The sequence below is a fragment of the Agelaius phoeniceus genome, chromosome 16 (genome assembly GCF_051311805.1).
Source record: "Agelaius phoeniceus isolate bAgePho1 chromosome 16, bAgePho1.hap1, whole genome shotgun sequence".
In the NCBI taxonomy this organism is placed as follows: domain Eukaryota; kingdom Metazoa; phylum Chordata; class Aves; order Passeriformes; family Icteridae; genus Agelaius; species Agelaius phoeniceus.
In genome coordinates this window covers 1152786-1175682 of record NC_135280.1, presented here as the reverse complement: position 1 = coordinate 1175682, position 22897 = coordinate 1152786, and the positions used below count along the sequence as shown (strand labels likewise).

General features: G+C 56.7%; 2 protein-coding genes, 1 long non-coding RNA gene and 1 other non-coding gene across 4 annotated transcripts in view; 2 read left to right on the top strand and 2 right to left on the bottom strand.

Annotated features, from left to right (window-relative positions):
• The window catches only part of RAB26 (RAB26, member RAS oncogene family), a 29241-nt gene extending 9919 nt beyond the window's left edge, over positions 1–19322 (top strand). The window contains exons 3-9 of the mRNA XM_054643566.2: positions 13756–13797; positions 14432–14498; positions 15400–15452; positions 16144–16209; positions 16363–16419; positions 16670–16746; positions 17138–19322. Of these exons, the coding sequence (XP_054499541.2) occupies positions 13756–13797; positions 14432–14498; positions 15400–15452; positions 16144–16209; positions 16363–16419; positions 16670–16746; positions 17138–17240 (465 nt within the window). The 3' untranslated portion in view covers positions 17241–19322. The remainder of the gene's footprint in view (positions 1–13755; positions 13798–14431; positions 14499–15399; positions 15453–16143; positions 16210–16362; positions 16420–16669; positions 16747–17137) is intronic.
• Positions 19323–19686: 364 nt separating this feature from the next.
• On the bottom strand, positions 19687–20480 carry LOC129127387 (uncharacterized). Its single transcript, XR_013184453.1, has 2 exons — positions 20436–20480; positions 19687–20203 (listed from the first exon to the last, which is right to left on the bottom strand). It is a non-coding gene; the product is annotated as an uncharacterized LOC129127387 (long non-coding RNA).
• LOC129127473 (small nucleolar RNA SNORD60) lies at positions 20272–20362 on the bottom strand. Its single transcript, XR_008535185.1, has one exon. It is a non-coding gene; the product is annotated as a small nucleolar RNA SNORD60 (small nucleolar RNA).
• Positions 20481–20739: 259 nt separating the features above from the next.
• The window catches only part of TRAF7 (TNF receptor associated factor 7), a 29693-nt gene continuing 27535 nt past the window's right edge, over positions 20740–22897 (top strand). Inside the window, exon 1 of the mRNA XM_054643511.2 lies at positions 20740–20898. The gene's annotated coding sequence lies outside the window, so the exon portion shown is untranslated. The remainder of the gene's footprint in view (positions 20899–22897) is intronic.

The window sequence follows — 22897 nt, the reverse complement described above, 5'->3', positions numbered from 1 at the left end:
AGTAAAACATTTAAATGGGGCCAGAGCAAGCCTAAATGGTTTCAATATTTAATGGAATACATTTGGCTTAATTTCACTTTCATCTTTTATTTGTGATAAAATATTGAACTCAGCTGTGCAGAACTGGGTTGTTCTTTGAAAGCAGAGGGAAGGCGCCCAGGAAAGGGGGGACAGGTGGGGTTTGGGTGCCTCTGACCACCCCTCTGCTCCTGGGATGGGCATTTGGGGCATCCCTGCCCTGTGGCTCTGCCTTGCTCAGCTCCTTGCTGCCTCTCTGCTGAGCTGCTGCCTCGTTTTGTTAATTAATTATTGCTCCCAGCAGGGTTTGGGTTATTCCTGGGGTGGATGTTGATGATCTCTGTGGGGAAGGGTGAGGTGCCAGCCCCGGGTTTGGCACTGCTGCAGTGGCAGGAGCTGGGCTGAGCTCACCAGCTGCTCTCTTGTGTTGTTCTTGCCTGAAAAACACCTTTCCCTTTTCCCCTGTCCCTTTTCCCCTGTCCCTTTTCCCCTTTCCCTTTTCCCCTGTCCCTTTTCCCCTTTCCCAAAAAGCCACTTCCCTGAGACCTGAGCCACAGGGTCAGTCCCATCCATGGCTTCTGTTGGATCCTGTGATGGTGGCACTGAGCATCACCGTGCCCAAAGGCAGGGCAGTAATTGAATGTGCCAAAAAGCCTGGAACAGTGAGCAGCAGCAGAGCACCCTCCTTGGGAAAAACTGGGAAAAAACTGAGAAAAAACCGAGAAAAAACTGGGAAAAAACTGAGAAAAAACTGAGAAAAACCAGCCCCATCAGAGCTGTGTTTGGGGTGGAGGGAGCTGCAGTGTGGTGTGTCCCTGTCCTTGGGTGCTGATAGGGCACACACAGTTCCTATGGCAATGGGGGAATGAGGCATTGATTGCAGAGCCTTTGGAAGCAAAATATTTTATTGTTGGCACCAGGGGCAGAGCTGGGCACTGCCCGTGCAGCTCCTGGCTCCATCCCAGGGTGCTGGAGCTGCCCGGACTCAGGACCCCGGAGGAGCCCTGGAGCTCCCAGAGCTTTGTTTGTCTACCAGGGACATTTCAATTGTGGCTCAGCACCGAGTCACTGCCCTGGGGCGCTGGTGAATCTCTCGGAAACAGCAGCAAATAATTCATCTTTATGCCTCCACTGGGAACAAGTGTTTGTCCCTGATCACAGCTCATGTGAGCCGGGAGCTCATGGTGCTTCAGCTTTCCAGGGTGATGTCCCTTGCCCTGGGCTGTGGCTGTCCCAGACTGAGGAGGTTTAATGGGTGCTGTGGGGGTCTCAGTGATGCTTCTGAGCCTGAGGAAGGTGTTGGTGTGGCTGGGCTGAGTCAGTCAGGAGGTCAGCAGGCAGGAAGGGTCATCTCCTAGGGGCCACAAAACCACTGGCACATCTCTGAGGATGTGACTGGTCCTGCTGTGAACACCTGGACAGGGCTTGTTCCATTTTGTGTGAGGTTTTTCCATTTAATTTATGGAAACGAGGGCAGTGGTGGGAGCTGTGCCCAGCTGCTGGGGTCAGATGCCACAGAGCCATGGCACCCACTGAGCTGTGGCACCCACTGAGCCGTGGCACCCACTGAGCTGTGGCACCCACAGAGCCATGGCACCCACTGAGCTGTGGCACCCACAGGGCCATGGCACCCACCTTGGCACCCCTCCTGCCATCTGCCTGTGTCTCGGGCCGTTTTCCTCCCGCCTGCCAAGGCTCGATGTTCCCAGGCTCGGTGACACACGGGGGAAATGGAGCCTTTGGCTTTTCCAGCTTTGCCTGCGCAGCATCACCACGGCAACGATCCCAGCCAAGGCTGCGTGCCATTAACGCTGTGACTGGGGAAGAGCCCCGGCTGTGATGAGTGCAGGGCTGGGGAGGGGCCGCGGGTCCTGTCCCACCTGTGCCAGGCTCAGGAGAGGCTGCGGGTCCTGTCCCACCTGTGCCGGGCTCAGGAGGGGCTGTGGGTCCTGTCCCACCTGTGCCAGGCTCAGGAGAGGCTGCGGGTCCTGTCCCACCTGTGCTAGGCTGGGGAGGGGCTGTGGGTCCTGTCCCACCTGTGCTGGGCTCAGGAGAGGCTGCGGGTCCTGCCCCACGCCTCCTCCTCACCAGGGCTGGCCCCAGTGCCTGGCACATCCCCCATAGGGAGCTGGCTGTGGGTTCTGTGTTCCCAACCCTGTTAATGATCATTTTCCCCCAAAAAACCAAGTGCAGGAGGCTGCTGAAAGCAGCTCCAGCCTGTCTGGGGAGTTAGACCCCACTGCTGGGCTCTGGGCCCTGTGTTGGATGCTGAATTTGGTGGAAATTGCTGGATTTGCTTCTCGTGCCACTCAGCAGCAGCCACCAGTGCCTCCGTGCCTTGCTGCTTCCCTGGAGCTGATGGTTAAGAGAAACAGAGCTGCATGTGTGGAGCAGTAATGCAGCCCAGCCTCACTGCTGGGGAGTCACAGTGCAGACCCTGTCCAGGGATCTCCCTTGGAGGGGAACAGTCCCAGGGTGAGCATCCATCCACAGTGCCCTGGGCAGGGCAGGGGCACTCCAGAGCCCTCCTAGGGGAGCCTTTGCTGCAGCTCAGGGTCAGTGCATAGCCCTTCCTGCAGCCCAGGGCCAGCCCAGAGCCCTTCCTGCAGCTCAGGGTCCATCCAGAGCCCTTCCTGCAGCTCAGGGTCAGTCCAGAGCCCTTTCTGCAGTTCAGGCTCAATCCAGAGCCCTTTCTGCAGCCCAGGTTCAATCCAGAGCCCTTTCTGCAGCCCAGGGTTAGTGCAGAACCCTTTCTGCAGCTCAGGGTCAGTGCAGAGCCCTGCCTGCAGCCCAGGGCCAGCCCAGAGCCCTTTTTGGGAGCACAGGGAGCCCTTTCTGCCGCTCAGGCTCAATTCCAGAGCCCTTTCTGCCGTTCAGGTTCAATCCAGAGCCCTTCCTGCAGCTCAGGGTGAGTGCAGAGCTCTGCCTGCAGCCCAGGGTCCATCCAGAGCCCTTTTTGGGAGCACAGGGAGCCCTTCCTGCAGCTCTGGCAGCCCCATGGCCAGGCTTTCATGGCTTTCATGGCTTTATCCTTGTTCCCTGGAGCTGAGCACGCTGGGCTCTGGAGCTGTGGGGAAGCAGCCAGGCTGTGACCCCTGGGCTCTGCCCTGCCCTGTTTTCCTCAGAGGAAGGGCTGGGGGTTGCTGCTGCTCCTGGTGCCAGATTTTAGCGCTGAGCCCGGATCTGGCAGCCCCAGGCCTGGTGAGGGGCTGTGCCAGGCTGGTGGGATGTGAGCCCCCCGTGCCCTGTGTCCCTGCCCATGGCAGGGTGCCCTCCCTGCCCACAGCACTGCTCAGCCAGCGCTGAGGAGCTGGAGAGGGGGTCCTGCTCTGGGGGGCTGCTCCCCAGACCCCTTTGCATTGGGGTGCCACGTCCAGGTGGCCTCTGGCAAGGCTGGGTGGCTCTGGGGCTCAGCCCTTCCCGAGCTGCACCTATAAATGTGCATGAATTAATGGGAAAAGTGCTCACCAGTGCCCAAAATAACTTTGTTCCCAAGCAAGCGTTAATGCCTGGCAGATGTGATGTGTTTTTCCCTCCTGGGTAACACCCGTGGGGTCAGAGCGTTCCTGCCAGCCGGGCGTGCTGGGGAGCACAGCAGCTCTGGGAGGGCTGATGCTCCAGGGACCAGCCCCACAGCCAGTGCAGAGCTGGAAATCCTCTCCTGAGGGCCTGGTGCTCCAGCTGGAGCCCTTGGCTGAGGCTGGGCTTCCCAAACGTGCAACAACAAATAAAAATCAGTGTGATGGTGTGTGGGTTTTGGTTCAGTTTTGTCTGTGACAGGGTTGGCAGTGTTGGAACAGCTTCCCAGGAGCGGGGTCTGCATTGCTGCCCAGGCCTCCAGCACCCACAGTGAGGGACCTGGGGGGCTTTGCCTCCCTGGGTGATTTCCCAGCACAGTCCTGGCTTGCAGCTCTGCTCCAGAGCCCCACATGGGGAGAGAAAATGTGGGGCTGGGTTGGCCAGACTGGTTTGACTGACTGGGGTGGCTGTGGTGTGGAAGGGATGCGCTGAGTGTGCTGCAATTCCTCAGCACCTCTGCATCTCCCGGGGCTTTCAGTGCTGCCCAAACCTGGGGAAGAGCCTGCTCCAGCAGAGCAGAAAATGGGAGAGCTGGGACTGCAGCCAGGGACAAGGAAAAGCTGTGCCAAGATCAAAGCTTTGAGTGCACGGTGCCTGCTCCCGTGCTCTGCCTTCTGCCTTGGGCCACCTGTGTGTGGGGCACCCGAGTGGCCACCCTGGCACTGGCACAGGAGTGTGGGCAGGGCCCTGCCTGCTCGGCCCTGTGTCCCCAGCTCTGTCCCCAGCTCTGTCTCTGTGTCCTCAGCTCTGTCCCTGTGTCCCCAGCTCTGTCCCCAGCTCTGTCCCTGTGTCCCCAGCTCTGTCCCCAGCTCTGTCCCATGTCCCTAGCTCTGTCCTCAGCTCTGTCCCTGTGTCCTCAGCTCTGTCCCCAGCTCTGTCTCTGTGTCCCCAGCTCTGTCCCTGTGTCCTCAGCTCTGTCCCTGTGTCCCCAGCTCTGTCCCCAGCTCTGTCTCTGTGTCCCCAGCTCTGTCCCCAGCTCTGTCCCTGTGTCCCCAGCTCTGTCCCCATGTCCCCAACTCTGTCCATGTGTCTCCAGCTCTGTCCCCAGCTCTGTCCCCATGTCCCCAGCTCTGTCCCCAGCTCTGTCCCCAGCTCTGTCCCCATGTCCCCAACTCTGTCCCTGTGTCCTCAGCTCTGTTCCCAGCTCTGTCCCCAGCTCTGTCCCTGTGTCCTCAGCTCTGTCCCCAGCTCTGTCCCCAGCTCTGTCCCAGGGCCATTTCAGGATTGTCCTTGCACAGGGGGCAGGTGCCCAGGCAGCACCATGGTGCCATTGCCACCTGTGGCAAAGCGAGACCTCTGTGGATAGGGAGGAGGAGGTGAAACCTCAGGGAGCTCCTCTGGACCTTGTGGAGCAGGCACAGGGTGAGGAGGGTCCTGCCCTGCTCAGGGGCCTGGGACCTGCTGCATTCCAGCCCTGGCTGTCCCTATTGCCACTGCATTCCAGCCCTGCCTGTCCCTATTGCCTCTGCACCATGCACAGAGGGGCTGTGGCACAGGGAGCACTGGGACCTGATGGGAGCCATTCCTGGGGGCTGACTGCACTCGTACAGACATCAGAAAATCTCATCAGGGCTCTTCAGTCACTCTCCTTTCCTTGGATGCTTCGAAGAATCTGGGCTCAGGTTTGCTGCACAGCAGCTTTTGGGAGCTGTCTGCCTTGGCTGTGGGTGAAGGATGGGAGTGTTTGGGATAAAAAGCTACAGATTCCTTTGTCAGGTCTTTGGGGATTTCATTTTCTTTAGGGATGAGAAGTGCTCTTTAATAATGCTGTTTGCAGTGCTGTCTGCAGACGCTGCTGTGTTGCTGCTGGCTGCTGACAGAGTGTTTGCTGCTGGATGTGCAGCCCTGATTTTCCTTTAATTGGATTGTAGAGTCTTCTCAGAAACTTCAGGCAAGTTCTGAGCCCAGGGCTGGCTGCAGTCACTGAGGCAAATCCTGGAATTGTTTAGGTTGGAAAAGACCTTTAAGGTCAGACAAGTGCTGCTAGGCTTTATTTCTCCCCAGATAAATGAATCCCTGCCTAACAGGACCTGATGAGCCATTTTTCATCTCGGTGCCACTGACGGGGCCGTGTTTGCTCCAGATGAGCAATGATGGAGCAATAAATGCTCCGTGGAGATCCCTGCTCAGCTTTGCCACGGCCTTGATGAGGAAAATGAAGATAAATATGTCAAGTGCCACGTTCCTTATTCCCAGTATTGGCACAGACCTGCCTGAGCCATCTCTGCCCCCTTTGTTTCCAAGGCTTCCTGCTTTAGAAGTAAGCAGAGATATTTTTAAAAATATTCCTTCTTTTATAAAGTAAGGGAGGAAGAGATGGAAGGGGTGAGTGATGCAGGGCAGGGTGGTGGGGGAGCTGTGCCGACCATCCCGGCGTGGGCAGGATCCCATCCCCTGTGCTGGAGCTGCAGCTTTGGGCTGCACTTTCTGCTGCTCTGCTCTCCAGCATGGCTGCAGCAAATCCTGCCCTGAGGAATTCTGGGGGTGGCTTCTCTGGCTGCCTTCTCTGGATGGGGCTCAGGATCACTCCCACTCTCAAAGCCTCGCACGGCCCCATCTCCATCCTGCTGGGATGAGTCTGAGTGTCAGAACTCAGCGCATCCCTCTGGGTGTCCAGAGTTACCAAGGACCTCATCAGGGGGCTCAGAGACCCTGGCACACAGCCCAGGGCACCTGGGGATTTGATTGTGACCCCTGGAGCGAGTTACCAGCTTTGTATGAGGACCTGAAAGTCACCCAGGTTTGAATGGTTTAATAACAGAATAATCACAGGGTGAAAATGCAGATTTTAGGATTTTTGGTATGGGGGTTATGGGGACAAGATGGAGCAATCAGGGCGTGTCTAGTCCTTCTTTCTTCTTGTTGTTCTCCATTTTCTGCAGTGATGTTGGCACTTTGGGGTTGGTTTAGAGTAGAAGTGCACTGTCTAACACAGGTGATGGGTATTGGGAATTAAGTGTCAGTATGTTATAGGTAGTTTGTAGTATAAAAGGACAACACCACCTCAGGGGCAGTTAGAGTGCCTGTGGCTGCCCTGCTGAGCAGATCTCGGCTGGGCAGAAAGAAAATTTTATTGATAAGAATTAATAAACAACCTCAAGAGCGAAAAGTGAAGATCCAGACTCGTTCTTCAGTTGTGCAAGCTGAAGCAGTGACACCCTGCACATCTCAGGGCAGCAATTATCAAACAGCAGCCCGAGACCTGAGCAGCCCCGTTGGGCTTGAGAGCACCAAGTCTCATCTGCCTGAGCCTCCCTCAAGGAACCTTCCCGTGGATCACCCCAGCCTTTGCTGTTCCATGGAGCAGCCAGGCTGGGAGGGAGCACAACCCTCACCCAGGACTGGGAATGCTGCAGGCGATGCTGAGAAGCAGAGCAGGGCTGAATTTAAAACGTATCATCCTAAGCAGATCCTCTTACCTCTAATCTGTCCCTAAGACAGGATTCTCTTCTTGCCAGAAAACCCTTTTATTTGCAGACTGATGTGACTAGAAGATGATAAGTCAGTAAATCTTCAGTGTGTCTGCTCAAACAAGGGCCTGGGCTCTTATCTGGGCAGGGCTGGCAGCCAGGGAGATGTTAATTGGGATTTAATGTAGTGAGCAGGCTCTGGACAAGGGCTGGTGCTGCTGCCATCCCTCGCTGGGTGCTGTGGGGACCCAGCTGGACACCAGGGCTGGGGGCATTTATGTAGGGCCAGGCTTGTGGCTGCTCCAGGCTGGCAGAGGGGACAGGATGGGTGACCCCTCCAAGGGGCTGTGGCAGAGGGGACAGGATTTGTGACCCCTCCAAGGGGCTGTGGGGTGGCTCTGGGGTCAGGTTTGTGGCTGCTCCAGGCTGGACGTGGCAGGGGGCACAGGATGGGTGACTGTGATGGTGCTCACAGGGGTTCTTGGGTGAGGGAAGAGATGAGGATCTGACTCCATGTTTCAGAAGGCTGATTTATTATTTTATCATGTATATTACATTAAAACTATACTAAAAGAATAGAAGAAAAGGTTTCCTCAGAAGGCTGGCTAAGAATAGAATAGAAAATAATGATAACAATGGTTTGTGGCTCAGCTCTCTGTCCGAGCCAGCTGGGCTGTGATTGGCCATGAATTAGAAACAACCACATGAGCCCAATCCCAGATGCACCTGTTGCATTCCACAGCAGCAGATAACCATTGTTTGCATTTTGTTCCTGAGGCCTCTCAGCTTCTCAGGAGGAGCAATCCTAAGGAAAGGCTTTTCCATAAAAGATGTCAGTGACAGGGACCCCTCCACGGGGCTGTGGGGTGGCTCTGGGCCAGAGCAGGCTGGAGGTGCTGTGAGGGGCCGTGCTGCTCATCTGCATTTCCCAGGTTGTGCTGAGCAGCTGGGCAGGAGCTGAGCACGCTGTGGGCTCTGAGAGGATCTTGGCAGCAGTGGCTGCAGGCAGGAGCGTGCAAGGCCTGGTGAGGAAAACATCCCAAGGCAGAAGTTCCTATTTTTAGCTGCACAGTGCAAACGCACAGAGCTGCTGAGGAATTCATCACCTGCCCCGGGAGATGGATGGTTGGGATTGTTCTCTGACGGGAAGATCTATGGCAGAGGGAATCGTGCTGGGGTGTTCTGGCCACTGATGAGTGTCTCTGGTGGTGGCACAGCTGAGGAGGAGGAGGATGAGGGTCACTGAATGTGATCCCCGGTGCCTGGGACATCCTCCAGCCCCACACAGCACGGCTGGAGCAGGACCAAGTGTAGCCCTGCCTGCAGCCATGTCCCTGCCCTGCTCTCCCCATGCCCAGGGGCTTTCTGCAGGCTGTGCCCTCCCCTCTCCTGCAGGCACTGTGCTCCTGGAAGGGTTTGCCCAGGCTGCAGTGCTGGGCTGGCTGTGCTCTGCATGGCTGGGTGTGCAGGGTCAGGCACTGCTTGGATTTTGGAGCTCTGAGGGGGCAGAGTGGGGCTGCTCCTGGCTCCTGGCCTTGGCACTGGGCTGGGGTGTCCCTGGGGCAGGGGCTGTGCCTGGAGAGATGCTGAGCCACCAGGAGCAGCTCCCTGGCTGCACATGGCTGGCAAAACCAACCTCAGGGTTTTAACGAGCAGATTTAATTCAGTGTCCTGCTGTTTTGGGCAGATTTCCATATCGATCCCTGATCTATTTTTGCAGCCGCCGTTGGAGGTGGTTATTTGTGTGTCTGCTACATCACAACTCAGCCCATTTCCTCCTGGCACAGCAGTGTTTGTGCTCGCAGGGGCTCCCTGGGCTTTGCCAGGTGGGAATTTGGTTCCTGGTGTGGCCCTGGCGTGGGGCTGGGGTGCTCCAGTGTCACAGACACATTTCATGGAATATCCTTTCTTTAGGATTGTTCCTCCTGAGAAGCTGAGAGGCCTCAGGAACAAAATGTACCCAATGGTTATCTGCTGCTGTGGAATGCAACAGGTGCATCTGGGATTGGGCTCATGTGGTTGTTTCTAATTCATGGCCAATCACAGCCCAGCTGGCTCAGACTCTGAGACACAAACCTTTGTTATCGTTCCTTCCTTTTTCTATTCTTAGCCAGCCTTCTGATGAAATCCTTTCTTCTATTCTTTTAATATATAAGTTTTAATGTAATATATATCATAAAATAATAAATCAGCCTTGTGAACCATGGAGTCAGATCCTGGTCTCTTCCCTCATCCTGGGAGCCCTGTGACACTGTCACACTCCAGCATCCCTCCAGCCACTCCTCCACTGCAGTGCCTCCTGAATTCCTGCAATAAAGGATAACCCAATCTGTCCCTCACTCCCAGGTGGCCTGGCCCGCTGACACCACAACCTAATGACATTTCTGGGTGGCTGCACTGTCAGTCCCACAGCTCATTACTGGCACTAATTAACTCTGTGCTGCCCCAGTGCCTGCTTTGATCTATAGTCACTAATGCCATTTATCCCCATTCTGACAGGAATTTGCCCCCCCTCAGCTGCAGGAGATGCCTCCAAGGCCCAGTAATGACATTTGAGGGGCTCCTTTTCCATGGTAAAAGTGGAGCCCCCGTGCAGGGCGGTGCTTGGGCAGCACCACTGGAGCCAGCACCAGTCACAGCTCCAGGGTGGGGGTCCCCGGCTGCAGCCTGAATGGTGCCACTGAGCAGCTCCCCATTTGTCCAGTTAATTGTGAAGCAAATTGATCCATGTATCCAATTTAACTTTAAAGGCTTTAATTAATGAGTTCATGCGTGTAAGAGCTGGGAGAGGCCGGGCTGTGGGTGATGCTGAGCCTGGGTTGTGCTGCAGCTTCAGTGCCGTGGGCTCAGGCACTGGGGACGTGCCAGCTGCTCCTGCTGGGGTTCACGGGCACTGTGGGGACCCTGTGATGGCATCTGCCCATCCTGTGGGGACCCTGTCATGGCATCTGCCCATCCTGTGGGTACCCTGTGATCCGGGCTGTGGCATCTGCCCATCCTGTGGGGACCCTGTGATGGCATCTGCCCATCCTGTGGGGACCCAGTGACCCAGGCTGTGGCATTTCCCATCCTGTGGGTACCCAGTGATCCGGGCTGTGGCATTTCCCATCCTGGGGGCACTGTGGGTACCCTGTGATCCAGGCTGTGGCATCTGCCCATCCTGTGGGGACCCTGTGATGGCATCTGCCCATCCTGTGGGTACCCAGTGATCCGGGCTGTGGCATTTCCCATCCTGTGGGGACCTTGTGACCCAGGCTGTGGCATTTCCCATCCTGTGGGTACCCAGTGACCCAGGCTGTGGCATTTGCCATCCTGTGGGTACCCAGTGACCCAGGCTGTGGCATTTCCCATCCTGCAGCTGCTCTGGGGGCAGGATGGGCTGGCAGTGCTGGCTCTGTGTGGCAGCACTGTCTGTGCACGTCTCAGCAGCCGTGTGGTTTCACCCCATTGCCTTCCCCTCCCTCCCTCCCTTCTGCTGCTCTGGGCACTCGTGGCTGTGGATGGTGCCAGGGCTGCAGCCAGCGGGGCCTCAGTGTGTGATAATGCTGCTCTTAATTGAGGACCATCTGCACTCGGTAATTTAATTTTTCCTGCATCTGCAAGGTTCCAACTTTGTTTATCTGATGTCCTGACGATTATTTAACTTCAGAGTATCGTGTTTGTCCACCCTGGGCGCTGCAGGCATTCCACTGCTGCCCCTGCTAGACGAGCTTTCAATAACCTTTGCACTGCCCCAGGAAAAAGGACACAAAAACTGAGATTGGGAAGGGCGAGAGCAGAGCTGAGGTGCAGGGATGGTTTTGCTGCCCGAATTGTGGCAGGAGGCTGCGCTGCTGGGAGCGTTACCTCTGCTCTGACAAGCAGGGAGACGAGCAGGAGCCCTGAGCAGCACAGCCCCTCCCTCAGCAGCAGGGCTGGCAGCACATTTCACATCTCAGTGCCTTGACACACCACATCTTTTGTCTTTGGATGCTTATTAGGAGCTCAGCCCCCAGCTGTGCCTTGGAAGGGCTGACAGGAGGGAATTGAGGCATCTCCTTAAAAAAAAAAAAAAAAAAAAAAAAAAATTGGAAGCTGGAAAGTCACTTAGCTGTGGTGTGGGGGGGACCTGGGCATCTGGTTATCTGAACATCTTGGACACTTCCAGATAGGGCACAGCCACAACTTCCTTGGGATGTAGGCAGGGATGCCAGCACCAGTGATGCTCTGGCTGTGTCTCCTGCCTGCAGGAGCACTCCTGCAGCTTCTCACCCTGGATCCCTGCTCTCTTCCACACCCAATCCTCAGAAAATCAATTTTTTCCCCAGGCTGGTCCAGCAGCACGTGGATCCCTGTGCAGACTTGAATTAGGTCTAAGCATTCACCTCCCTAAAATATAGGTCAGCCATAATTAGTGTGACTGCTGCTGGCTCCATGTTAATTAACTCCTGAAGTGGAGGTCAGTGCATGTGGGGCACCTCTGCAGCTTCAGCCTTTTTGGCTGCTCCCCAGGTGCTTCAGGGTGGCTTTGGCCTGGCTGATCCACGCTCAGGGCTGGGCCATGGGGTCTGTCCCTGGCACCCGTGGTGTCCGGCCAGCCCTGGAGCACGGCCACGCTGGGCACTTGGCCACGTCCCTGGGCACAGCCACGCTCTGCTCTGAGCTGGAGGTGCTCACTGTGTGCCCATGGGCCAGGGCACCCTTTGGTGCTGGGTTCAATGTGGCACTCGTTGTGTCCTTGTCCCTTGTCACCATCCATCACAACAAGTGTCCTCCTCCCCTTGTGCCAAGAGCTGGGGCCAGTGGTGAAACACAGAGCCTTTGCTTCCTCTGCAGTCCTTGCACAATCCCTGGCATGATCCCTGGCAGGTGCTATTGGCAGCTGGCTGCCAGCAGCTGGGAGTGGTGTTTGGAATGGCTCTGTGCTGGTGCAGGGCCTGTGGGATGAACTTGTGGGATGGGATGAACCTGTGGGATGGGATGAACCTGTGGGATGGGATGAGCCTGTGGGATGAACCTGTGGGATGAGCCTGTGGGATGGGATGAGCCTGTGGGATGAGATGAGCCTGTGGGATGAACCTGCGGGTCCAGCACCTGCACAGAGGAGCATGTAGGGTTTTGGAGAGCAAGGTGAGCTCAGAGAGTGGATCTCCTACAGACCATAAACCTGCCCTGTCTCACCTGTGGCTCAGGTCAGGACAGGGCTGTTCCCCAGCCTCTGGGATGAGGTGGAGGTGCAGCTCAGTGCTGTTTGCTGAGGCTGTGGTTCTGCCCTGGGGATGGCTCTGTCCCTCCTCACCTGGGAGCCCTGGGCAGAGGCCAGGGAGCACTCTGTAGCAGTGGCAATGCTGGGTTTTAGGCACTTCAGGCCTTCAGGAGCCCTGGTATCACATCCTGGGAGAGGCTCAGCTCCACATGTGGGGAGCCCTAAAGCCCCGGCCGGCTCCCCGAGCCCTGGCTTTTCCCTGAGTGCCTCCCTGCTCCCCCACCCCAGTCCCTGGTGCCTATTTTTACAGCTCCTGGGCTGTGAATCACTTCTCTCCCCCGTCTCAGTCGCTGCCTTTGAAGGTATTTATAACCCTGGGCCGTCTCCCTGCGCTGCCTGAGCAGAGGAGGATTCAGCGCTCCGGCTCCCTCCTGCCCTCTCCTCCTCACCACATCTTCGTGTAGATGTGCAGGAGATGAGATGCTCCCTCTGTCCTCCCTAAAACTATCAATGAAGAGCCTCACCAGCACCTGAAGGGGTGTGGGATGTGCAGGGATAGGTCTTGGCATGGATCCCTGGGGGTTTGGTGTCCAGTGCCAGGGTGTGTGTGAGCCAGCAGAGCCCAGCTGGGGTCACAGCAGCCTTGGCCATCCCATGCTGTGTGACACAGGAGATGGGAGCATCCCAAACCAGCTCCAGAGCAATGGGAGGAAATGGGGTTTAAATGATCAGCAGAGCAGCCACCAGCTGCCTCGTCCCACTGGTGTGCTGTTCCCTGGCCGTGTTTCCAGCACGTCCCACTGATTACTGTGCTAATTTCTATGGATCTGGCAAGCAAATTAATCTCTTCTCTGCTCCTTCCCCTGGGACCCCTGCTCTGTAGGCTTGCATTCCTTCAATGTTTGGAGAGGCTGGTGCAGATTGCTGGGATGGCAGCTGCTCTGGGACATGGTCAGGATCCATCTCCTGCCCTCCCTGTCTGGCACAGCCACCCTGAGGGGCTCCCACACAGCTCCCAGCTCTGCCAGGGTATCCTTCCACACAAAATATCCCATTGGCTTTGGGGAAAACCCACTGTGGAGGGACACTTCCCCCTCTCCTCCTCGGTTCCACCTTTTCTAAAACCAAGCAAAACAGGGGGGGAAAACATACTAAGAGAGAAACCAGGAGAAGAACAGGTCCAAGAGGCAAGAGCAGGAATTATTTTAATTTGCTGGCTGCATGTGAAGTGGTTATCTCTGTCTTTTGAAGATATTAAGGTGGGATGTTGGTGCTCATTAATTTATGGCCACAGGTCTCCAGCCTGAGCTGGGTGTGGCATTGCCAGGGTTTAGGTACCCAAATAGATGCAACTTATGCTGATACAGGGAGAGATCTTCTGGCTGGGCCATGGTGAAAATGGCTCTGCAGGTGCTGGGACCAATGGATGGGAGTTGGAGAAGCAGGAGAGGGGATCAGCCTGGGGTCTTGCGGGGAGCACTGGCTGGGATGGGGGCTGGCTGTGTTTCCCTTGGCATCGTGCAGCTGCACTCACCCCTCACCATCCTTTCCATTCTCTTTCAGAACAAGGTGCTGACGGTGGATGGGGTGAAGGTGAAGCTGCAGGTATGTCCCCATGTCCCTGGAAGCATCTCCCTTGCTGCCCTGGGTGTTCAGAGATGGCCAAAGCCCCTCTGAGGACAAAGCAGAGGAGCACCCCCAGAATGGGGCCCCACCTCTATCCTTTGTGCTCGTGTCTCCTGCCCTGGATCAGCCTTACAGACCCTTCTGGCTGCTCTGTCCCCTTGGCAGGAGCCTGCACAGGGCTGGGGGCTGTTCTGGCCACAGTGATCCCCATCCCAACCCTGCAGCCAGAGCTGCTCCAGCCCCCTCAGACCTGACAGTTCCTCTGAGCCCTTTGCCTGCAGCTCGGTAACACAGATCCCCCAGGCAGCAGCAGCACTCTGCAAACCTCCTGCTGCATTAAGGACTGATAAATCACATTAGCAGGTCCCCATGCATCCATCTGCTCCATGGATTTAACAATTAATGGCCGTGTTGGGAGCCCTTGGCCACGTTGTGTCCCCACACCGAGGAGCGGGAAGGCGCTGCCTCCGTATTTATCGCTCAGGTCATTTTTCCTATTGATGTCCCTGGGAGCAAAACCTGGAGAAGCTTCCTGGGGTTGCACCATTCTGTCTGGGCTGGTTTGGGTGGGTTCTGCTCAGGTCTGATCCCTCTGCTCCTGTCTGCCTTCCAGATCTGGGACACGGCCGGGCAGGAGCGCTTCCGCAGCGTCACCCACGCCTACTACCGGGATGCCCACGGTAAGCAGGGCCCCCTCTGCTCCTGGGACCCAGCTCTGGGTAAGCAGGGCCCCCTCTGCTCCTGGGATCCAGCTCTGGGTAAGCAGGGCCCCCTCTGCTCCTGGCATCCAGCTCTGGGTAAGCAGGGCCACCTCTGCTCCTGGCATCCAGCTCTGGGTAAGCAGGGCCACCTCTGCTCCTGGGGAGCTCCTGGGATCCAGCTCTGGGTAAGCAGGGCCCCCTCTGCTCCTGGCATCCAGCTCTGGGTAAGCAGGGCCACCTCTGCTCCTGGGGAGCTCCTGGGGAGCCTCTGCTCCAGCTCTGGGGACCCTGAGCTGCCACTGCAGGCCAGGTGAGCCAGAAATCACTGGAGTGTTTTCCATGGGAAGCAGCCGCCGTGGATGGAGGGGGCTCTGCTGTCACAGACACATTTTATGAAAAGTCCTTTCCTTAGGATTTTTTTCTCCTGAGAAGCTGAGAGGCTTCAGAAACAAAATGTAAACAATGGTTTTCTGCTGCTGTGGAATGCAACAGGAGGATCTGTGATTGGTCTCATGTGGTTGTTTTTAATTGATGGCCAATCACAGTCCGGCTGTCTCAGACTCTCTGGTCAGTCACTAGATTTTATTATCATTCCTTTTCCTTTTCTTGCAAGCTTTCTGATGAAATCCTTTCTTCTATTCTTTTAGTGTAGTTTTAATATCATATATATCATAAAATAATAAATCAGCCTTCTGCAACATGGAGTCAGATTCTCATCTCTTCCCTCATCCTGCGAACACCAGCACAGTGCAAACACCAGCAGTGTGAGGTGTTGTGTGCTGGATTTCAGTGTGTTCTGTGTCTCCCAGGGGCCTCATGGCCACAGGGGCTGTGTGCTCGGTCTGGCACAGGCACTAACGGGCTGTCCCTCTCTCCACAGCCCTGCTCCTGCTCTACGATGTCACCAATAAAGCCTCCTTTGACAACATCCAGGTACAGCAGCAGCCTGGGCCCTCCTGCTGTCCCCCACGTGTCACTGCCTGGGTTGTGGTTGGTTGTGGGTTTGGTCAGGAGCTGTGTGCTGCTGGTGGGAGCTGTGGTCACTTGCAGAAGGGCTCTGGTTACTGCTGAGCACCTGCAAGGGCATGCAGGGGACAGGCAGGGAAGGTGTTCCCTTTCTCAGCACATAAAGGGTGATGGATTCACTGCTCCAGCGCTGGAGACAGCAGGCAGCTCACACCATAGGGCCAGGGATTCCAGGGAATTAGAGCAGGTTTGATTGGATTAGGCTGGATTAGAGGGCAGGGAAGCCACCCCACGGCTCAGGGAGGCAGGTTCAGGTGCCTGCTGGGAGCAGTGTGCTCAGCACAGGGGCAGCACGTGCAGGACATGGGCACGGGGCACATCCCAGGGGCTGATGTTACCCTGGGAAATGGGGATCTGCTAGCAGCCAAGGTGGGGTGCTGGGCTTGCTTGGCCAAGTGGGTCCCCCAGGGCTTGGGGGAACCCCAGGTACCCCCTTGTTGACAGGGATCATCCTTGGAATATCCCTGGCATTGCCTGGAATGGCAGCATTGCCTACTGAGGGTGTCCATGGCAGGACTGGGGCAGCTCCCCATCACTCCCATTCCCCTGCTCCTCCTGGAGCCATTGCCAACCCCTCTCTTTGGCTGTGTCCCTCCAGGCTTGGCTGACAGAGATCCATGAATATGCACAGCAGGATGTGGTCCTCATGTTACTGGGAAACAAGGTGAGCCTGGCCCCAGGGCTTTGCCAGAGCCTCCTGTTCCTCCCACGCTGGAGGCACAGGCAGGGGAGCCTGGCAGGGCATGAGGGGACAGGGAGGGTCATGCTGGTGACCTTCCAAATCACCACAAACTGCTCTTTGCCATTCCTGGTGCAGGTGGATTCAGCCCAGGACAGAGTGGTGAAAAGGGAAGATGGAGAGAAGCTTGCCAAGGTGGGTGAGGTACCTGAGGATGTCCCTGAGGATGTGCACAGGAAATGGTCGCCTGGAGACCAGTGACCCAAAATATACCTGGGGAACACTTGGCTTTTTTCCCTTGTCGTGCTCTCCCCTTTCTCCTCATCTGTTCTTCCTTTAAGTTTCTACTAACAACTCTTGATTCTTTGTCCTCAAAAATTACTCCCTGAGAGCCCTGGGAACACCCCTGGTGGCACTCCTGACAGGGCTGTGTCTCATCCCACAGGAGTACGGGGTGCCCTTCATGGAGACCAGCGCCAAGAGCGGCCTCAACGTGGAATTAGCGTTCACAGCCATCGCCAAGTAAGTGAGCAGAGCAGTGGCCTTGTCCTCCAAAGGAGCTTTAGCAGTGTCCAAGCCACGCTGAGATCAACTGAGCTGCGCAAGGCAGCTTGGAATCATAGAATCCTGGGGTGGCTTGGGTTGGAAGGGACCTTAAAGCCCATTCAGTTCCATCCCCTGCCATGGCAGGGACATCCTCCACCATCCCAGGTTGCTCCAAGCCCTGTCAAGTCCTCACAGGGAAAAATTCCTTCTGAACATCTCATCTATCCCCACCCTGCCAGGAAAAAGCCATTCCCTGTGTCCTGTCACTCCACACCCTTGCCCAAACTCCCTCTCTGGCTCCTTCCAGACAAAATCCTCTCCCTTCCAGAAGCAGCAGTGTAAGAGTAACATCCTTCCCCTTTCCCAGGGAGCTGAAGCACAGGTCCATGAAGCTGCCCAACGAGCCCAAATTCAAGCTGCACGACTACGTGAAGAAGGAAGTGCGAGGCTCGGGCTGCTGCAGGTCCTAACGTGTGTTTGTACAGAGACTCAGGCCCGTGGGCAGTGTGTGCATGTCCGTCTGTCGTGTCTGTGTCTGCCCCCAAGGCCAGTTGAGAGCAGGGCACAGAGCAGCAGGAAAAGCTCTCTGGGATTCTGCAGCCCCCTCGCATCCCTCGGCTCCGGCTCCCCTGGCCAGCATCCCTGCCCTGCTCACAGGTGGGAGGAGGGTGTTGGGGAAGGGGCTGGGCTCTCCCTCTGTGCCTGCTCTGTGAGGCTGCTGTAACCTTGGAGAGAGCCAGGCTGTGATGTAAGGGAACCAACACCTTCTCCCCACCTAGGAGGAAAAAAGTCTTGATTTTTTTCTGGGTAGGAGAACGTCCTGAATTCCCTTTTCTTTGCCTGTGTACCTGGAATTCAGCTGAGAGCCCTGGCCGGGGGCGTGCAGGAAGGATGTGTTTGAAGGCAGCCATTCTTGTAGGTGCTTTCTCCTGTCTGTCCATCCCTGTGAGGTGGGACACGGTTCCACAGTGAGGGATTCTCCTGTTCCCTGCAAAGGCAGAGCTTGGCTGTCCGAGTGAGCTCCTGCACACCTGGCTGTGTACAGAGATTTCTGAACGCTCATCCCTCTGGGAAAGGCTCTGCTTCTCCTCCTTCCGCCCTTTCTGGTACTTTGAGAAGAATCCTAATGTATTGCAGCTTATTCTAAATACCTTCCTGTAAGTGTGATGGTGTTTTCAGACTGCAACAACGCTTTGATATCTTCAAAGTTCTCTTGGGCAGCTCTTTCTTTTCACCGCAGAGAGCTGGGGGGAAGCTGCAGGCAGTGATTTTACAGGCTGCAGACTCCTGCCAGCTCTCTTCAAGGGCCTCCTCACCCCTTTGGTCTGTGTCAGGCTTTTGGCTGTTTTTTTGTCAAGCTGCACTTCTCAGTACAAACTTGAATCTGGATGAAGTGTTTGGCCTTTGGCAATTTTTCCGTTTGAAAACTCCACGCACACATCAGCAGGTGCCCACTGCGCCGAGCCTCTGGTGGCTCCTCCAAATGGAACAGAATAAATCACCCATATCCTCTGCCCTCCAGCCAGCACCAGCCCCCCCAGCTGCTGACTCAGATACCCCTGCCCCTCATTTTTCCTGGGATTTTGGCTCCAGCACTGCTTTCCTGAGGGGCACAAGGAGCCTCTGCAGCTCCCACGTGCTCCAAGCTCCACTCCTCAGGGAGCTACAGCAACTCGAGCAGCTGCAGCTTCACAGGGTGAAAAGGGATCTTAAAATGAACCAGCTTTTTTTCCCTAAATAGTATTTTAGGGGAGAGACAATTCTTAAAATTGTCTGATTTAAATTTTAAAATCACCTGTGGAAAACCCATTTGTGCAGGAACATTTGCACTCCTGGCGAACCCTGCTGTCAGTCCTGCAGGAGCAGCCAGGTGAGCTCTGTCATGGGGGGCTGTCAGGGCCCCCTCACCCCAGTAATTTGGTTTTGTGTGGGGCAAGACCAGCCTGGCAGCTCCATGGCTGTTTCCTGATCCTGCCTTTGGAACAGCAGCAGCCCCATCCCGAGGTGTCAAGGAGCCTCCCTAAAGGCAAAACTTAGGATTCCTAAAGGATTAAGATTCCCAATGTCAGGTTGCTGCCATCCCTCTCCCTCAGACTGGCATCTGTCTGGGTTACAGCTGCTCACTTCTTGCTCAGTGTGGGTCTAAAACCGACAAAAACCCCTTTAAATGAGGAAGATGTAACTGTTTCCCTTTGGAGCACTTCCACCCTGCCTGTGGGGAACAGACCCTGCTACAGCAGAGGCCTCACAGCCCTGTTTGTGGTTTAGACCTGAACCTCGAGCAGGCTCAGCCCCTCTCCCAGTGTGGGACCGGTTTCCCAGTGCCCGCACACTGGGCTGGCCCCAAGCTCCTCCTCACGGCCGTTTGGGATTTTCCACGGGCCTTTGCTGCCACCACGCGGAACTGCTCAGCGCAGCGTTAATTATTCCCGTTAATTGCTCAGAGCACCCAGCCACGTGCGAGGGCTCGGCCTCACCCGCAACATCCCATTTCTGCTGGCTCTTGTTTACAGCTTTCGGTTCATTCCTGTTAATAAAATTTTTTAATAATCTCCATGGCTACAGCGGTGTTTTGATTGCCTAAACACACAGCGCTGTTAAGTCGTTCAAATATTTCAGTTCAGCCTTGAAACCATCTGGATCCACACGGCAGAACCGGTGTATCATAGTTTAAACTGGATATTGGGAGCATTTCTCCCCAAAAAGGGCTGTGCAGCCCTGGCGCAGCTGCCAGGGGCAGTGCTGTAGTCCCCATCCAACCAAAGTGACTCCAAGACTCCAATGAAGGGAATGGGGCTGAGAAAAATGCATTAGATTTCAATGCATTCCAGTTGCACTGGGTACCCACACAACATTTCCAGTCGGTCTGTAAAGGTACAGGTCTCCAATGGAAACTGTGATAAACAGAAGCAAAACTCGAGACTTTTTAAAACTTTATTCACCTGTAAGCTACAAATATTTATATAGAACCTTAAGTACAAATACGACAGTAAAACATTCACAATTAAAGCTAGTCTTGAGTGCGAAAACCTTACAGGAGTAGCTTGTTATTTTCTACAGAGCTAAACAGAAAGAAGATTTTAATTCTCAATCTACACACTGCAGCACTAGAGTTAAGAATGCAAATCCTTGCACTTACAGTACTGCACCCACCACCCTGCCAGGATATTCACCTTAAACTAACCCATGAGGGAGTAAAAGTCGGTGAATTCTTTCCTCCAGCCCATTCCGCAGCTGCTTCTTTGTGCTTCAAGATCCGCCTCGTTGCGGAGCAGGAGCATTTCCCGGGGCTCAGCCTCACTTACCGCAAACACTGGAGCAGGGAACACCGTCTTTTACCGGCCCACAGCGCCGGGGACCGCCGCGGATCGGGCACGGAGGCTCGGGACGCCGGCACCACCGAGCCGCAGGCCGCGGCCGCTTCCCGCCGAGCCTGAGGGGAGAAGGCAGCGCGTGAGGGGAGGAGCGCGCCCGCCCGCCCGGCCTGGCCGCGGGCACCGCGGGCCTCAGCCGTGGCTGCTCAGCAGGGGCTGCGGCCGCCCGCCGCCCTCAGACGAGGTGTCAGAAAGGTAAATGTGGATCATCAGCGGCCCGCCCTCGATAATAGCCCCGTTACCGGCCCCGCTCCCTCCTCCCAGCCCCGCACATCCTGTCCCGTCCCGCACCTCTGGCTGGAAAGAACGCACGTGTTCCCTGCTACGTCTTTTATGGCCACTGCGATGCAGCTATTGGTCAGGCTGCTGTGGGTATAGCCAATCACCAGCGGTTGGCGTGACCACCGCCCCGCCTCTTCCAGCGCTGATTGGTCGCCGTTTTCCTCCCTGCCAATGGCGACGAGCAGCGCAGCGTGGCCCGAGGCGGCAGTTGCCGCCTTCTGATTGGTCACTGCTGGAGGCCGGGCAGAACCAATAGCAACAGTGGTTGTAGCACGGAGGGACTGTCTGCGGGGGCTGCTGGGAGTCGTAGTCCAGGCGGCTCGGCGGCGCGGGCAGGACGCGGCGCACGGGACTACAAGTCCCGAGGAGCGCTGGGCGCGGCTCTTCCGGGCCGGGCGGCGGGGGGCAGCAGGCCCGGGCGCGATGTGCCGGGACCGGGCACCGGCGCTGCGGCCGCCGCCGCCGCTGGGAGGTACGGGCGGGCCGGGGGGAGCCGGGCGGGCCGCGCCGGGCGGCTCCGGCAGGGGAGGGGCCGGGCCGGGCCGGGGGCGCCGGGCCTCGGGCCGGGGAGGTGCCGGCGGAGGCGCCCCGTGCCCACCGGCCGCTGTGTGTGGGGTGCCAGCGGCTCTGCTGCGGCGCTCCGGGCAGCCCGAGCATCATCTGCGCTGCTCCGTCCCGGTGAATCCCGCCAGGCCTCGCTCGCCGCCCCCGCTGCCCTCCCGGGGTGTTCGCTGGCTCCCATCGCAGTCTGCGCTTAGCTTTGGCTTTTTCTGCTCAGTTTTGGCGTTTTGTGCCCCGTTCCCTGTCCGAGCAGCACGTGTTGCTGCTGGCACTTTCCTGCCCTCGCAGTAAGCTCCTTTCCCTGGGGTTTGGGCTCACAATACAGAAAATGTGGGCTGTCTGCGGGTCGGTCTCTGTGGCTGCCGCAGAACATGTGCAGGTCCGGATTGTGAACTGTGAATTGTGGATTGTGCCCTTCTCTTCTCGTTCCGCACGAGCTCTCGGGCTCTGTCCGTGTGTCCCGCTGGCAGAGGCTGCCAGGCTGTGGGATCGCTGAGCTGTGAGCTGGGAAGGGCAGCAGGGAGGATTCCCTTGGTTCCACATCTCTTTGGGCTCTGCTGGGCTCAGACACAACCACAGGAGCAGGTTCGGGTGTCCATAACGCCAGGTCCAGGCTGGTGTCCCTGCCAGGGTGTAGCTGTGATAAGAACTGTGACCCAGCAGTTGTTTCTTCCACTCTGGCACTGTTCTGTGCCTTTGTTTCAGTCCCAGCTGTGTGATTTTGCCTCCCTGGGTGTTTTCCCCCCAGCGATGTGTTTCCAGGCTGCACTGAGCAGTCGTGTTCCTCTTAAACAGCTGCAGCATTTTGGCCTCCAGGGTTTGGCTGCTTCCCACTTCCAGCCCCAGTGAGGATGGTGGGGCTTTCAGGAAAGGGTTTGGGGGTGAAGGATGGTTCCAGAAAGCCCTTGATGAGTGGAAGCAGTGCGAGATCACGGAATCCCAGAATTGTTTAGGTTGGAAAAAACCTCCAAGACCACTGAGTCCACCCTGTGCCTGATCCCAGCCCCGAGCCCTGAGTGCTACATCCAGGTGTTCCTTGGACACCTCCAGGGATGGGGACCCCAAACCTCCCTGGGCAGCCCCTTCCAATTCCTGACAACCCCTTCCGTGAAGAAATCCCTCATGATGTCCAGCCTGCACCTCCCTGGGCCGGGAAATCCTAAAATCATGCAGGAAGCTGCAGGAGCAGGTCCTGTCTGCAGTGTGTTGGATCCCCTCCAGGCCCTGGGGTCCCTGTCTGGAGCAGGGGAGGGACAGGCTGAAGCCACCCAGAAGCTCCATTGCTGGGTTTGGTTTGTGTGCAGGTGACACTGCCTGAGGGAGGGAATGTTTTACCCTGTGGAAATGGGAAACCTGAGCCTCAGTGGTGTTTCCAGTCAGGGGATGCTGTACCTTCCCTGCTAGCACTCAGACAGGGGATTTCATGTTCATTGGGCTCAAGGAAGGATAAAAACCCCAGTCCATGGTGTTGGGGTGGTTTGGTTCCCTGCCCTGGGGGATCCCAGGGTGAGCCCTCCTGTGCAGCCTAGAGCCATGTGTGCACACCTCATGGAGGTTTGTGTCCCTGCCTGAAGCCAGCCCTTCCCTTAACAACCCTGGGGCTCCCCAATGCTGAGGTGCTGCTGGAGCCTCAGGGAGCCCTGCAGGCTCTGGGTGTTCCCAGGGACCTCCCAGGCCCTGCTGGCCCTGGGTGTGGGATTTCCTGGAGTGTGACTGTACCTTTCTCACAGGCTATCCCAGCCAGACCAGGTGTGCCAGGAGGGGGGTACTGGGGAGAAAATCCTTCCTGGGTTCATACTGGGATTACGTGGCCGTGTTCAGTCTGTTGGAACTCTCCCCTCCCAGTTTTTATTCCATTTGCCATGGGCATGGTGAGGCACACACCAGCACGTCCCTCTGCCCATCAGGGG